Source organism: Gorilla gorilla, chromosome 18 (assembly GCF_029281585.2).
Source record: "Gorilla gorilla gorilla isolate KB3781 chromosome 18, NHGRI_mGorGor1-v2.1_pri, whole genome shotgun sequence".
NCBI lineage: Eukaryota > Metazoa > Chordata > Mammalia > Primates > Hominidae > Gorilla > Gorilla gorilla.
Genome location: NC_073242.2, coordinates 32,673,747 through 32,686,915, shown reverse-complemented (window position 1 = coordinate 32,686,915; position 13,169 = coordinate 32,673,747). Strand labels below are relative to the sequence as shown.

At 41.5% G+C, this 13,169-nt stretch overlaps 1 protein-coding gene across 9 annotated transcripts in view; it reads right to left on the bottom strand.

The window, feature by feature from the left end:
- PARN (poly(A)-specific ribonuclease) overlaps window positions 1-13,169 on the bottom strand; it is a 193,263-nt gene that overhangs the window by 40,592 nt on the left and 139,502 nt on the right. For all 9 annotated transcript variants that reach the window (XM_055365787.1, XM_031002679.2, XM_055365791.1 and 6 more), the window contains one exon: window positions 6,378-6,567. In XM_055365787.1, the coding sequence (XP_055221762.1) occupies window positions 6,378-6,567 (190 nt within the window). The remainder of the gene's footprint in view (window positions 1-6,377; window positions 6,568-13,169) is intronic.

Sequence of the window (13,169 nt, the reverse complement as noted above, 5' to 3'; positions counted from 1 at the left end):
TGGCTACCATCTTGGACAGTATAATTCCAGAGCAAGGGTCAACTTTTCTCTAAAGGGCCACAGAGTAAACATTTTGAGTTCTGGGGGCCATAAGGTCTCTGTCATAACTACCCACCTTTGCCATGGTAACTCAAAAGTAGCCACAGGCAATATGTAAATGAATGGGTGGCTGGGCACAGTGGCTCGTGCCTGTAAGCCCAGCACTTTGAGAGGCGGAGGTGGGAGGATCACTTGAAGCAAAGAGTTCAAGACCAGCCCGGGTAACATAGCGAGACCCCATCTCTATTAAAAAATTATTTAAATAAAACAAAATAAAAAATAAATGAAGGGCAAGGCTGTGTTCCAACAGAACTTCATAAAAACATGTGAGCCACGTGGGCCGGATTTGGTTTGAGAGCTGTAGTTTACCAACCACCAATCTGGAACAACGACTTTAAAAAACAACACAAAGAGGTATAAGCAAAAAGTCAATAGAGAAGATAAAACAGGATGATAAAATATCAGCAAATACTAAATAATACATAATTCAACCAAAAGGCAGTAGAATAAGAGGAACAGAGGGACACAGAACAAACAGGACAAACAGGAAACAAACCACAAGATGGGAGGCAGACCTGTCCTCAACATTAATTCAATATAAATGGCAGAGATTGCCAGAAGCAAGAGCCAGCTATATGCTATTTATAAGAAACATACTTTCATTATAAAGACAAACCAGTTACCAGTAAAAGACTGAACAAAAATATACGATGCAAACACTAAGTATAAGAAAATAGGCAAGGTGTGGTGGCTCATACCTGTAATCCCAGCACTTTGGGAGGTCAAGGCAGGTGGATCATTTGAGGTCAGGAGTTCGAGACCAGCCTGGCCAACAGAGCGAAACCTGGTCTCTACTAAAAATGCAAAAATTTAGCTGAGTGTGATGGCACATGCCTATAATCCCAGCTACTCGGGAGCCTGAGGCAGGAGAATCTCCTGAACCAGGGAGTTGGAGGTTGCAGTGAGCCAAGATTGCACCACTGCACTCCAGCCTGGCAACAGAGTGAGACTTCGTCTCAAAAAAAAAAACAACATAACCCTGATACCAAAACTCGAAAAAGACTGAAAATTACAGGCTGGGCGCGGTGGCTCACAGCTGTAATCCCAGCACTTTGGGAGGCCAAGGCGGGTGGATCACGAGGTCAGGAGTTCGAGACCATCCTGGCCAACATGGTGAAACCTCATCTCTACTAAAAATAGAAAAAAAATTAGCTGGGCATGGTGGTGCATGCCTGTAATCCCAGCTACTCGGGAGACTGAGGCAGGAAAATTGCTTGAACCAGGGAGTTGGAGGTTGCAGTGAGCCGAGATTGCGCCACTGCACTCCAGCCTGGCAACACAGCGAGACTCCGTCGGAAAGGGAAAAGGGAAAAGGGAAAAGGGGGAGGGGAAGGAAAGGGAAGGGAAAAGGGGGAGGGGAGGGGAGGGGAGGGGAGGGGAGGGGAGGGGAGGGGAGGGGAGGGGAGGGGAGGGGAGGGGAGGGAAGGGGAGGGGAGGGGAGGGAAGGGAAGGGAAGGGAAGGGTAGGGAAGGGAAGGGAAGGGAAGGGAAGGGAAGAAAATTACAGTCTAATATTCCTCATGAACAGAGATGCAAAAAATATTTAACACAATATCAGCAATCAAATCCAACAACATATTAAAAGGATAATACTTCATAGCCAAGTGGGATTTCTTTTAGGCATACAAATCTGATTAAACATTCAAGTATCAATTAGTATAATTCAAAATATTAACAAAATAAAGGATGGCCAGGTGCACAGCTCCCACGTGTAATCCCAGCACTTTGGGAGTTGGGAGGATCTCTTGAGGTCAAAGGTTCAAGACCAGCCTGAGTAACACAGTGAGACTCTTGTCTCTACAAAAATAAAAAAATTAGCCAAGTGTGGTGGTGCACACCTATAGTCCCAGCTACTCAGGAGGCTGAGGTGGGATGATCCCTTGAGCCCAGGAGTTCAAGGCTGCCATGAGCTATGATTATGCCACAGCACTCTAGCCTGGGCAACAGACCCTGTCTCAGAAATATTAAAAATAAATAAATAAAAGACAAAACCCATAAGACAAGTTTTAAAGACATAGAAAGAGCACCTGAAAAGACTTAATATCCATTTGTGATGTTGAATGATTTCTTAACGTACTAGAAATGGGAAAGGAACTTCCTAAACCTGAAAAATAATGCATATGAACAACCTAAAATCTTACTTAATGGGGAAACATTGAACTTCTCCTCCCTAATACTGGAAACAAGGCAGGGATATCCACTCTCTCTATTTCTACTTAACCACTGACTAGCTAAAGGTGCTAGTCAGTGCAATAAGGCAAGAAAAATAAATAAAAGACATAAAGACTGGAAAAGATGTAAAACTTGTTAATAGCATACAACATAATTGTGCACATAGAAAACCTTATGGAATATTTTAAAAAATCCTATCAGAACAAATAAGTGAATTTAAAAAGGTTGCAAAATATGAAGTCAATATATAACAATGAATTATATTTCTTTTTTTGAGATGAAGTCTCGCTCTTGTCCCCCAGGCTGAAGTGCAATGGCGTGATCTCGGCTCACTGCAACCTCCGCCTCCCGGGTTCAAGTGATTCTCCTGCCCTCAGCCTCCTGAGTAGGCTTATAGGCACCTGCCACCACGGCCAGCTAATTCTCATATTTTAAGTAGAGACAGGGTTTGGCCAGGCTGGTCTTGAACTCCTGACCTCAGGTGATCTGCCTGCCTTGGCCTCCTAAAGTGCTGGGATTATAGGCGGGAGCCACTATGCCCAGCAACAATGAATTGTATTTCTATACAAAAGGAGCAAACAGTTTGAAAATGACATTTAAGAAACAATTCCAGGCCAGGCCTGGTGGCTCATACCTATAATACTAACACTTTAGGAGGCCAAGGTGGGAGGTTGACTTGAACCCAGGAGTTCGAGACCAGCTTGGGCAACACAGTAAAACCTTGTCTCTACAAAAAAATTTTTAAAAATTAGCCGGGAGTGATTGCAAGTGGCTGTAGTCCCAGCTATTTGGGTGGCTGAGGCAGGAGACTCCTAGGGCCCAAGAGGTCAAGGCTGCAGTGAGCTGTGATCATGCTACTCTACTCCACCCTGGATTACAGAGTGAGACCCCCATCTCTATTGAAAAAAAAAAACTTAGGAAGAAAACTAACATAAAATATACAAGATCACCACAGTAAAAACTAAAAAATAGGCTTACTGAAGAAAGTGGCAAGATTATTCTAAAATTTATATAGAATGCAAAAGATCTAGAATGGCCAAAGAAATCTGAAAAAGAACAATGTTAGAGGGTATATGCTTTCTGGTTTTAAGACACTATAAACCCACAGTAATAAGATAGTGTGGTACTGGCATAAGGAAAAACATAACTGACTGGAAGTGAAGAGAGCAGAAACAGACCTAGACATACACGATCAGTTGATTCTTGACAAAGGTAGTGAGTCAAACCAATGAAGGAAGAAAACTCTTTTAAACAAATTGTTAAAATGTTGTTAGAAGAGTCAGATAGTCATATAGAAAAAAATAAACCCTGATTTCCATACCTTACTCCACATACACAATTAATTTGAAATGGGTCATGACCTAAATGTAAAAGTTAAAATTACAAACCTTCTACCAAAAAAAAAAAAAAAAAGAGAGACAATCACTGCAACCTTAGGGTAGACAAAGATTTTGGGGGAGGAGGGGATTCACTAACAATAAAAGGGAAAAAACTTAATAAACAAGACTTTATGAAAATTAAAAATATCTGGCTGGGTGTGGTGGCTCACATCTGTAATCCAAGCACTTTGGGAGGCCGAGGCTGCCGGATCACTTGAGGCCAGGAGTTCGAGGCCAGCCTGGGCAACATGGCGAAACCCTGTCTCTACTAAAAAAACAAAAATTACGCGGGCGTGGTGGCGCACATCTGTAATCTACTCAGGAAGTTGAGGCACGAGAATCACTTGAACCTGAGAGGCAGAGGTTGCAGTGAGCTGAGATTGCACCACTGTACTCCAGCCTAGACAACAAAGCAAGACTCTGTCTCAAAAGAAAAGAAGAACAAATCAAAAATATATGCTCATTTACAAACATCACAAAGAAATGAATAGGTAAACCACAGAATTGAAAAAATACACGTGCAGCAAAAATATCTGACAAAGGCTATGTATCCAGACTACATACAAGAACTATAAGTGAATAGCGAAAAGACAAACAACCCAATTTTAAAAGGGGCAAGAGACTTAAAAAGCCACCTCATTGGTCAACAAGAACATTAAATGGTAGTCAATATCATTAGTCATGAGAGAAATGCAAATTAAAACCACAATGCAATACTGTCTCATTCCATCTAAGATGACTAAAGTTAAAAGACTGACAGTCAGGTGCAGTGGCTCACGTCTGTAATCCCAACACTTTGGGAGGCCGAGGCAGGCGGATCACTTGAGGTCAGGAGTTCAAGACCAGCCTGGCCAAAGTGGCAAAACATCGTCTCTACTAAAAATACAAAAATTAACCAGGTGTGGTGGTGCACATCTGTAGTCGCAGCTTCTCGGGAAGCGGAGGCCCGTGAATCGCTTAATCCCAGGATAGAGGCTGCAGTGAGCCAAGATCGCACCACTGCACTCCAGCCTGGGAAAAAGAGCAAGACCTGTCTCAAAAAATAAATAAATAAATAACATAAAAGATTGACGGCATGAAATGCTGACAAGGATGTGGAGCAACTGAAACTCACACAATAAAATGGCATATCAAACTTGTACTATAAAATGCTATATCCACTTTGAAGAGCTGTTGCTTTGTTCTTATAAAGTTTAACACAAACTTATCCTAAAAATCAATAATTCTACTCCTACATATGCAGACAAAAAAATTATCTTACTGAAACATTCACAGCAGCCTTACTGATAATAGCTCCAAACTAGAAACAATTCAAATGTCCAACATCAAGAGAATGGGGGTAAAATAAATGCTGCATATTTACATAATTAAATACTACTCAACGATTAAGAAAACTGCTGAGATGCAATAGCAAGGATGAATTTAAAAAATATATTAAGCAAAAAAGTTAAACACAATGCCAAACAACTCTATTTTTTATAAATTCCAAGAATAGGTGAAACTAATCTTAGAGTGGTAAAAATTTAAAAATGGTTGCTTAGGGTCATGGGAATTGTAGTGGGAATTTGGGGTTGTTTGAAAACAGACACAAGGAAATTCAAGGGAAATAGAAATGTTCTATATCTTGCTTTGGTTGGGGATTATATGAGTGTATCCAACTGTTAAAACTCTTTGAACTAAACATTTATGATCTCCGCATTTTATTTTATTTTAATCATACCTCAATTTTTTTAATCTCTAAAAAACCATTTTTAAAGTACAGAAGGCAATCCGAAATATTAACAGTGATTGCTTCTGGGTGTCGGGATTATGGCTAATTTTTTTCTCTTGTTAATTCACATTGTTCTAAACTTCACAATTTTCTATAATGAACATATGTATGTACACATTTTTCCCATTTTCTATACCTGTGTTTTGTAGTTTCACAAAGATACCAAATGTTGCCAGCATTTATCTTCTGCAGGGAGGATTATGGGTGATAAAAGGAAGTGTGAGTCAAGCATTCTTTCTACAGTAGGCACCTGGTTCAGTATCTACAGGACCTGAAAGCTCAGGAGATCAGGCAGAGGCAGCAGTACTGAGAAGAGCAAGGGATCAGACACACACGAGTTCAGTTCTAATCCTGGTTCTCGCACAGAACTGGTGAACAAGACACAAAGCCTCCATCTCCTCAACCCTAAAATGGGAATAAGACATATCCTGGGCCAGGCACAGTGGTTCACACCTGTAATTCCAGCACTTTGGGAGGCCGAGGCGAGAGCATCACTTGCATCCAGGAATTTGAGACCAGCATGGGCAATAGAGCGAGACCTCATTTCTACAAAAAATCAAAATTAGCCAGGTGTGGTGGTGCGTACCTGTAGTGCCAGCTACTCAGGTTGAGGTTGGAGGATCACTTGAGCCCAGGAGGTCGAAGCTGCAGCAAGCTGTGATTGTGCCACTGCACTCCAGCCTGGGCAACAGAATGAGACCCTGTCTCAAAAAAAAAAAAAATTCCTGTCTACCTCAAAGAGGTTTTGTGAGGGTTAACCAAAATGGCTATGGTCTATAAAGCAGTCTCTAAAATACAGGGAATTCAGGTCATAGTCACTTCTGATATGATGTGAAAAGTTAGAAAGGCCATCTTTCTCAAAAGTCAGATTTAGTACTTACAAACCTACGAGAAGCATTGCTAGAAAAGCCATTGCTAGAACTCTGGCCTTTTAAATTAACAGCTGAGAGCTCTTACCTATTGTTGCGGTAATAGTGATTCTGCAGGGTGTAGGGTATGCACTGGGGGTTTAACCGTTTGCTGTCAGCCTCCTTCCAGCTATCTTCAGTCCACTTTCTTTTGATCTGCTTCTCTTCCTGTTTTCTCCCCATATATTCAGCATAGGTTTGGATCCGATAGCTTTCTGCATATTTGCTGGTATTGACAGCTACAAGGAAAAGAAAAAAAAAATAAAATGCTTACAAAAGTCTGGCCTAGCCCCAAAGATGACACTTTTGAAATGTGGCCTAAGGTGGTCAAAGGAGCCCCATCAGGCCTGAGGTCTGACCCTTGGCTCTGCCACCTGGAAGACAAATGACCTTGGGTACACCTGCAAACTCTTCAAGTCTGAGTTTTCTCATCTGGAAAAAAAAGCCATTGCTCCCCAATCTCATTTTCAGTGTGAAAGTACTTTGTAAACAGTAAAGAACCGGTAATGATGTAAGTAAAATATTAATTTTCAAAATATTTGCAGCCAACATTACTATTTGGATATTATTCATTTTCAGAGTAACAAAATGAAAATAAACAAAACCACTAAGGGAAAATTATAAACCCTCACTATTTTCCTAAAATAAAATGACAACAAAAAGCAATATTGCCAGTGGTGGCGATTACTGTGTCACACACTGAAGATCTCCAGTACGTCTGTGTGCAGTGTTTTACATGCATTATATCTAATCTTCATAGTACACTTGCAAGGGAGGAAATGTTTTTACTGGTGAGAAAGCAGGATCACAGAGGTCAAGGTTTTGCTGCAGACCACCCCTGGGTGAATGGCAGGGATAAGATGCAAAACCAGGTTCCTCAAACCCTAATACCAGGGTCCTTCTTATTACTCTGCATCTATTGGAGGTGCTTTATTATTTTCATTTTATTACTTTTTTTAAATGATCAGGCTTTATTACCTGTTCTGTTACAATGAGTTTTAAACAAATTTGTACACCCACATGTCGTCCATCACGCAAATTAAGATAAAGAACATCCCCCTCACTCTCATGCCTGTTTTTAGGCAGACTCCCACCCCTCATTCACTGGACGAAGGCGCCTCAGATGTGTAGTACAATTATGGCATTATCTTCCTCAACTTGAAAACTTTGCTGTCACCACTGCTATCATCAGGGCTTAATTTTGCCTTCTCTTGAGCTACCTATAACTGGAATTACACTACATATGCATTTTTTTGTATTTTATTTATCTTATTTCAATAGTTTTGGGGGAACAGGTGGTGTTTGGTTGCATGGAAAAGTTCTTCAGTGATGATTTCTGAGTTTTGGTGCATCCATCAGCTGAGCAGTGTACACTGCACCCAGTGTGCAGTCTTTTATCCCTCACCCCCTCCTGTCCTTCCCCTGGAGTCCCAAAGTCCATTACATCATTCTTATGCCTTTGCTTCCTCATAACTTAGCTCCTATGCACTCTGCAAATTTAAGACAGCTGCACAATACTTAGGACATGCCTCTGCTCCTTCTGCCTTAAAGACTGCTAATTCTCTGTAATGTGCCTCTGGCTGGCAGCAGTACTTGAACGCTGGGGCTTAATCCCCCCTTGGTGTTAATGCTTCAGACTAAGGCCAGGTCAGTTGTGTTCTGATCCCATGCTGCCCCCTCTTCTGAGGCTGCTGTGGATGGATCACGATGGCGGCATGGGAGTGAGGGTCAATGGTGGCCTCTTGGTGCCCATTTGCTACTTCTGGCTTCCAGTTTAGGCATATGCGTTCCTAGCCCACTATCACTGCCAACAACTATTACCCACACTGGCAGTGAGACCATCAGAGCCTGGCCACGCTGTTCAGGGCAGTCTTTGTACCTGGTAGCTGCAAAGCGCCATGAGGTCAGAAACAGAATCTGTCTATCTGCACCTAGAAAACCCCTGGATATGGAATAGTTCTCAATAAAAATGATGTGACTGAATGCAGAGCAGAATGCAGTGCTGGTGACAAGCATGCAGGCTGTGGGCACGTCGGCACTGGACAAGGGACTCCAGTTTACCAGGGACCTTAAAACAGAGGGAAAGACAACTGTATGAGAGGCAGATGTCCCACATCCGGCACCTGACACATTTTAATCTTCAACTAGGCCAGATTTCACTAAAACTTAGTGCAACAAAGGTTTCCAGAATGTCATGCCCTAAATATTTAGTCATCTAAAAAACAGAACAAAACAGGAAAAAACTCTACTTCTTCAGAAAACACAAATTTTTACTAAGAAGTTTGTGTACTTTTAAAATATTCACTCAAGAGTTAAAGAGAAAAAGAAAAAAAAAAAACCCTCAAAGTATTAGGGAGGCAGGGCACAGTGGCTCACACTTGTAATCCCAGCACTTTGGGAGGCCAAGGCAGGAGGATAACTTGAGCCTATGTAGTTGAAGACCAACCTGGGCAACACTGTGAGACCCCTGTCTCTAAAAAGAAAGTGCTAGAGAATGTTCATATTATACAATGTCTCCCAAAGAAGTAGAGTGAGTTACTGAAATGTGAGCTGAAAACAGCACACTCTGCCTCACTCAGGAGATAAGCGGTGAAAGCAGGCAGTTCTGGAGATGTGCTATTGAGTAAAGTTACTCATATCAGAGAGCCACAGAAATAGGATCCTTTCCTGAAAATCTTATTCCTTGGAACAGTTATTTTTCTTACTTTGAATGTGTCTATTTCTGTTATTTTTCACTCATTTACCCAGCCTCCCAACAATTCATATCCAATAACCATTGTCCACCCATTCTTCCAAGTGGTAACTGCTTACTGAGTGTTTTTGTCCCAGGAACTATGTCAGGTATTTGGTAAATCAAGACACAATCTCCACCCTCTCTTAAAGGTCACCCTGTCACATACCAGATTTATGTAGTGGTGATTTCGCTGTAAGCTTGTCACTCCCTAAGCTTGTGACAGATTAAAATATGTTCGTCTATCAATGTGGACATAAGAGAACCCATTGGTTCTACCATCATTATTCTGTACCAATTGTTAACCAATGAGCATTTTCCTGGATTTTCTTCTATTTCAATTCTTTTTTTTTTTTTAAGAAAGTTCTTTATTTTTATTAATATATTTATTTATTTGAGACAGAGTCTTGCTCTGTCGCCTACGCTGGAGTACAGTGGCGCCATCTAGGCTCATTGCAACCTCCGCCTCCCGGGTTCAAGTGATTCTCGTGCCTCAGCCTCCTGAATAGCTGAAACTATAGGCGTGCGCCACGACGCCTGGCTAATTTTTGTAATTTTCATAGAGACGGGGTTTCACTGTGTTGGCCAGGCTGGTCTCGAACTCCTGGGCTCAAGTGATTCGCCTGCCTCGGCCTCTCAAAGTGCTGGGATTACGGGCGTGAGCCACCGTGCCTGGCCTGGCTATTGCGTTCTTCAATCTAAAAGGTTTATTTTGATTTGCAAGCACACCCAAAAGGGATGACACCTGCAATAATCCCTCTGTTGCCAGGTGTGGTCGCTCATGCCTAGAGTCCCAGCACTCTGGGAGGCCAAGGCAGGAGGACTGCTTGAGCCCAGGGGTTCGAGACCAGCCTGGACAACGGGGCAAAACCCCATTCTCCACCAAAAAAAACCCCACAAAAATTAGCCAGATGTGGTGGCTTCAGACTATAGTCTCAGTTATTAGGGAGGCTGAGGTGAGAGGATTGACTGAGCCCAGGAAGTCAAGTCTGCAGTGAGCCACTATTGCACCATTGTACTCACTCCAGCCTGGGCAACACAGCAAGACCCTATCTCGAAAAAAATCCTTCTCTCAAGTTTAATTTGGATTACCAAGTAGGAGAAGAGGCTTGGGTCAATATTCCCCATGAAAGCAAAGGTGATGATGGGTCACAGGCGAGCTGAGTTAATCTATTTAATGATATCTGATAGTTTTCAATAATTCAGCTCCCAGCTGATAGACAAATGTTACAAACAACTCCCTAACCATGGCGAGGGGATTTATCTGAGCACATTTGGAATTTAGGATCACTTAAAAGGGGAAATAAATAACAGTCCGCTTTTCACTGCTGGCCTCCACGTGGCAATAATTTACCAGCATTCCTTGAGTCCCAGCAGCTTTGCAGCTCTCGGCCTTTAATCTAGAAGCCAAGCTCTGGCTCAAAGCCACGCCTCTAATGGATGAATCAGCAAAATGAATTGGCTGTCAACTGTGTCCTCCAGCTATTCCAGCTCGCCTGTCAGAAGCAGCATGTAGCAGGCTGCTGGGTAACACTAACCTTTTCCAAATTTGTCAGGGAAATGATTCAAGGCAATCTATCGGTCTTGCCACTTTGTGAAAGCCACTGGGGAACCAAACGTGCTAAGAGTCCTCCCTGTTTCCCTGGAGGTGAGTGGGAGCAGTTCCCTCACATAAGAGTCTCAACCACTCCGGCTTCACTGTGCCTGGTCCATTGTCTCTTGACACTGCACACAACATAGCAGTTAATCTTCGGATGTTCTAGTCACCACACAAATAAAGAGACTGAGCATCGGAGAAACTAAACAGCTTGCCTGAGGTCCTGTAGGTAAGCAACAAAGCTGGCTTGAAACCAGGATGTGGCATTTATATATACATTTTAACAATGTTAATACTGCCACATGCCTGCTGTGTATTTATATGCATTTTGTTTATACAGGTTGACAATTAGCTTATAAAATGCTTCCTGTATTAAGGAATTACTTAAAATGTTTAGACTTTTTTGTTTTTTAAAGAACTTTCCACTACTGTCAAGCAAAGACTTTCCAACTAAGTTGATGCATTATGTTTATGAAGAGGAAGACAACATAAGATGTAGATTCCTTCCTAAATTGACTTATAGATTTACTGCAACTCCAGCAAAAATATTCCAACATTTTATTTTATTTTTTAAACAACTTCTGTGGAACAGGGCTAACTCATAGGCAGTGTGCCCAGAGTTGGCCTCCAACATTTTAATTAAATACTGAAAAAAATTAAAAGTAAGAAAAAAAAATCTCGGTAGAAAACAACAGTGGTTGTGAGAGCCTGGGGCTGGTGCTGGGGCTGGAATGGGAGAGGAAGTTGACTACAAAGAAGGGGAGGGCATTTTGAAGGTGACAGAACTATTTTATATCCTGATTGCAGTGCTGATTACATTACTGCATGCATTTGCTGAGGCACAGAACTGTACACCAAAGACGGTCACTTTATTATACATCAATTAAACCTCAGTTATTCTGGGAAACCTGAAAGATGAATTCTAAAATTAGAATAAAAGGGCCAACAATAGCTGGGACATTTCTAAAAAAGAATGGGAAGGGGGACTTGCTTTACTAGGTAAAAAAGCTTATTGTAAAGCTATAGGAATTGAGACAGTGGAGTAATGGAGCTGAGATAAACTGACCAATGGTACAGAATTCTAAGAGCCTAGAAAAACACGTATACATCTGTGAAACTTTGATTTTTGACAGAACTGCCTGGAAAAGGAAAAGCTGGAAAAATTGTTTATCCATGGGGGGAAAAAAAAAAGAAATTGGATTCTTAGTCACACCATGCCGAAAAATTCACTCCAGATGGATGAAGAGCCGAAATGTCAAAAGCAAACTCTGAGAACTTGAAAAGGAAATATAAGTGAGTATCTTTCTGAGCTTGAAGTAGGGAAGAATTTACAAAGATAGAAAAAAGGACAGGCATAAAAGAAAAGATCAATAAGTTTGGCTACATTAATATTAAAGCCTTTGTCCATCAGAAGACACTTTAAAGAGAAGAAAGACAATCTATAAACTGGAAGAAGATATCTGTAAGACATTCAACTGACAGGATTAGCACTAGAATATATAAAAACAGCCACGAACTAGTGAGGAAACAACTGCAGAAAAGTGGGCACAAGGCATGAGAAGCACGGTCACCGCACAGAAGGGAGGTGTGTGAGGCCAGTGGACATACGCAGAGATGCTCAGCAACAGACAAAGGCAAATCATGACTATGATGAGACATGATTCTACACCTACTGCGTTGGCAAAAATTATAAAAAACATTGATAATACAACTATTGGGAAGGTGTGGAGCAACAGGATCCCCAGTGGTTGTACGACCATTTTGGAAAACAAGTTAGTGTTCTCACTTAAAGATGATCATTCTCACTTCCTATGACCCTGCAATTTCACTCATGAATAATAAGAAATCAATACAAGAGTTTCCAAAAAAAAAACTGTTCATAATAGCTAAAAAGAAAGAGAAAGAGGGCTCCAAATCCTTATCCTTGGGTAAATGGACAAATCTGCAGTATATTCACAAAATGGAATATTGTCTAAGAGAAAATATGAGTGAACTACAGCTACACAGAATAAAATGGATGAATCTCAGTGATGTAACGGTGAATGATAAATGCAATCCCCCTCACGCCCCGCAACACACATACATACACACATGGCGGGGGTGTGTATGAGAGGGAGAACAAAAAATAGCAAGAAGATGATCAGCACAAACTTCAGCAGAATAGCTGGTACTGGAAGGGAATCAGGAGAACTAGACAGGAGAAGAGCAATAGGTAGATGTAATTTATTAGTAATGTTTTAATTCTTTGGTTGAGCGGTGGTTTCACAGATGTGCATTACATTTTAAACAAACAAAATTTCTAGCACGCCTGTAATCCCAGCTACTCGGGAGGCTGAGGCAGGAGAATCGCTTGAACATGTGAGGCAGAGGTTGCAGTGAGCCGAGATCGTGCCACTGCACTCCAGCCTGGCGACAGAGCGAGACTCAAAAAAAAAAAAAAAAAATTCTAGCTTTTCCATTGTTTTACCCTGTCCAACTACTAAAGGCCATTTCCAATACAATCTGCTTAAGTG